This window comes from Euleptes europaea, chromosome 18, assembly GCF_029931775.1.
Source record: "Euleptes europaea isolate rEulEur1 chromosome 18, rEulEur1.hap1, whole genome shotgun sequence".
In the NCBI taxonomy this organism is placed as follows: domain Eukaryota; kingdom Metazoa; phylum Chordata; class Lepidosauria; order Squamata; family Sphaerodactylidae; genus Euleptes; species Euleptes europaea.
The window spans coordinates 36,088,781-36,090,688 of NC_079329.1; the positions used below are offsets into that span (position 1 = coordinate 36,088,781).

Here is a 1,908-nt window from a genome sequence, read left to right on the forward strand (position 1 = left end):
TTTGAAGTAAACCCCACTGAAGATAGTGGGACTTACAAGTCAACATACATAGGATTTAGCTGCACTCCTATTATAAGACTTGTCCTAAATCAGAGCTTGAGCAAAATCCTCTCGCTCCCAATCATACCTCTGGGGCATTGCACAATGGGAATGCATCCCAGGATGCAAAGCTCCAGGTTTTTGATACCAAGCATTAGAGGAGGGACAGGGGAGGGTGTTTTGCAAGTTCAGTGCATGATGGAGTCTCTACCATAGGCCTGGGAAACAGTCGATTCAACTCTTTGTTTTCCGTGTGTTGAAGAATTCAGTCATGGCTCTTACTCAGACATAATTCTTGTTGTTCGATGTTCAGGAGCTAAATATTAAGGGAGGCATTTTGTATAACAAAGCCCTGCCTCCCCACAGTGGTTTTTGTTGTTGTTCTTCATTGAATAACAGTTTCTTCAGCCATTGTGCGTTCCAGCATGATCCACTAGAATTAGATGGAGAATCTCCCCATCTATTCCAGCAGATCTATGATTTTCTGAAGACGTAGGTTTTGGTGGACATACTTAAAAAAAAATTGGTTACACCACAGTGCTAATTGTTGAAGACTCCTCTGACTTCTTCTGCTTGCTGGGCAAGGACTTGAGATACTCTAGGTGACGTCGGGCGTCTTCTTGATTCTGCCGGACATAATAGATCAGATACGAGATCACCATGGCGAACCAGCCGAACATGGTGACCAACATGGCAATGTCTGTGGTCTTTTTGTAGATGTTGCAGAAGTCTATGTCCCCAACCAGCTGCAGGAACGGCTTGCCGATGTGTTCCTTCCGCACAGATGCATCACACAAGATGCCGTCGGAAGTGCCAGCAATGAGCTCCACCCTCTCAATGAGCTGCTGGAGAGTGCAGTCACATAGCCAAGGGTTGCTGGAAAGGTTGGCTTTGGCTTTAAGTGGGTTGAAGACATCCTTGTTGACCGACACCAGCTTGTTAGAAGACAAGTCCAAAGAATGAAGGTTTTCTGGCAAGCCCCGGAAGGCCCCGACTTCCACCCGGCTGATGACATTGTGAGACAAGTCTAGTTCCATCAGAAGCGGCAAGTTCTGGAAGGCATCGTTGGGTAGGAAAGAGATCTGGTTGTAATCCAGGAACAGTTTGTTGGTGTCGTTAGGTATGTCCTTCGGGATAATGGTCAGCTGAGCTTTGCTACAACGGAAAGTTTTCAAGCCATCTTCGCTGGAGGGGTAGCAGCCCTTGGGAAAGGTGGTGGCTGAGTGGAAGCAAAAGGCTATCAGGACAAAGCTCTGGAGGAGCAGCCACATGGCCACTGAGTGGTAAAGGAACCAGTCCAGAAAAGGCATGTTGGGGCATCTGGATGACTGGGCATCTACTCAGTAAACAGGTGACTCTTCCAATTTCTCTGACTCTCAGGGAGCCCCGGAGACAACTGTTGGGCAATCACTACCTGTGAAAGACAAAGCAAGGATAAAACTAGAATTGAATTAAAAGAGAAGAGTTGGTTTTTATATGCCAACTTTCTCTACCACTTAAGGCAGAATCAAACCAGCTTACAATCACCTTCCCTTCCCCTCCCCACAACAGACACCCTGGGAGGTAGATGGGGCTGAGAGAGTGTGGGCAAAAACGCATGGTCGCTTTAGCCTCCTTTATTCAGTTTCAGCCAGGATTAAGCCAGGATCGAACACACACGCGTGCGTTCAATCCTGGCTGAAACAGGCTAAAGCAACCATGCATTTTTGCCCTGTGACTGTCCCAAGGTCACCCAGCTGTCTTCGTGTGGAGGAGCAGGGAAACAAATCCAGTTCGCCAGATTAGCATCTGCCGCTCATGTGGAGGAGTGGGGAATCAAACCTGGTTCTCCAGATCAGACTCCACCGCTCCAAACCACCGCTCTTAACC

General features: G+C 47.9%; 1 protein-coding gene across 1 annotated transcript; it reads right to left on the bottom strand.

Annotated features, from left to right (window-relative positions):
- Positions 1–566: 566 nt before the first annotated feature.
- On the bottom strand, positions 567–1,438 carry LRRC3C (leucine rich repeat containing 3C). Its single transcript, XM_056863740.1, has one exon. It carries the CDS (start codon positions 1,347–1,349, stop codon positions 567–569), a length of 783 nt encoding a protein of 260 aa, XP_056719718.1. The 5' UTR covers positions 1,350–1,438.
- Positions 1,439–1,908: the final 470 nt, after the last annotated feature.

Coding starts and splice junctions, on each gene's coding strand:
- LRRC3C (XM_056863740.1), bottom strand. CDS start 1,349: ATGCCTTTTCTGGACTGGTTCCTTTACCACTCAGTGGCCATGTGGCTG.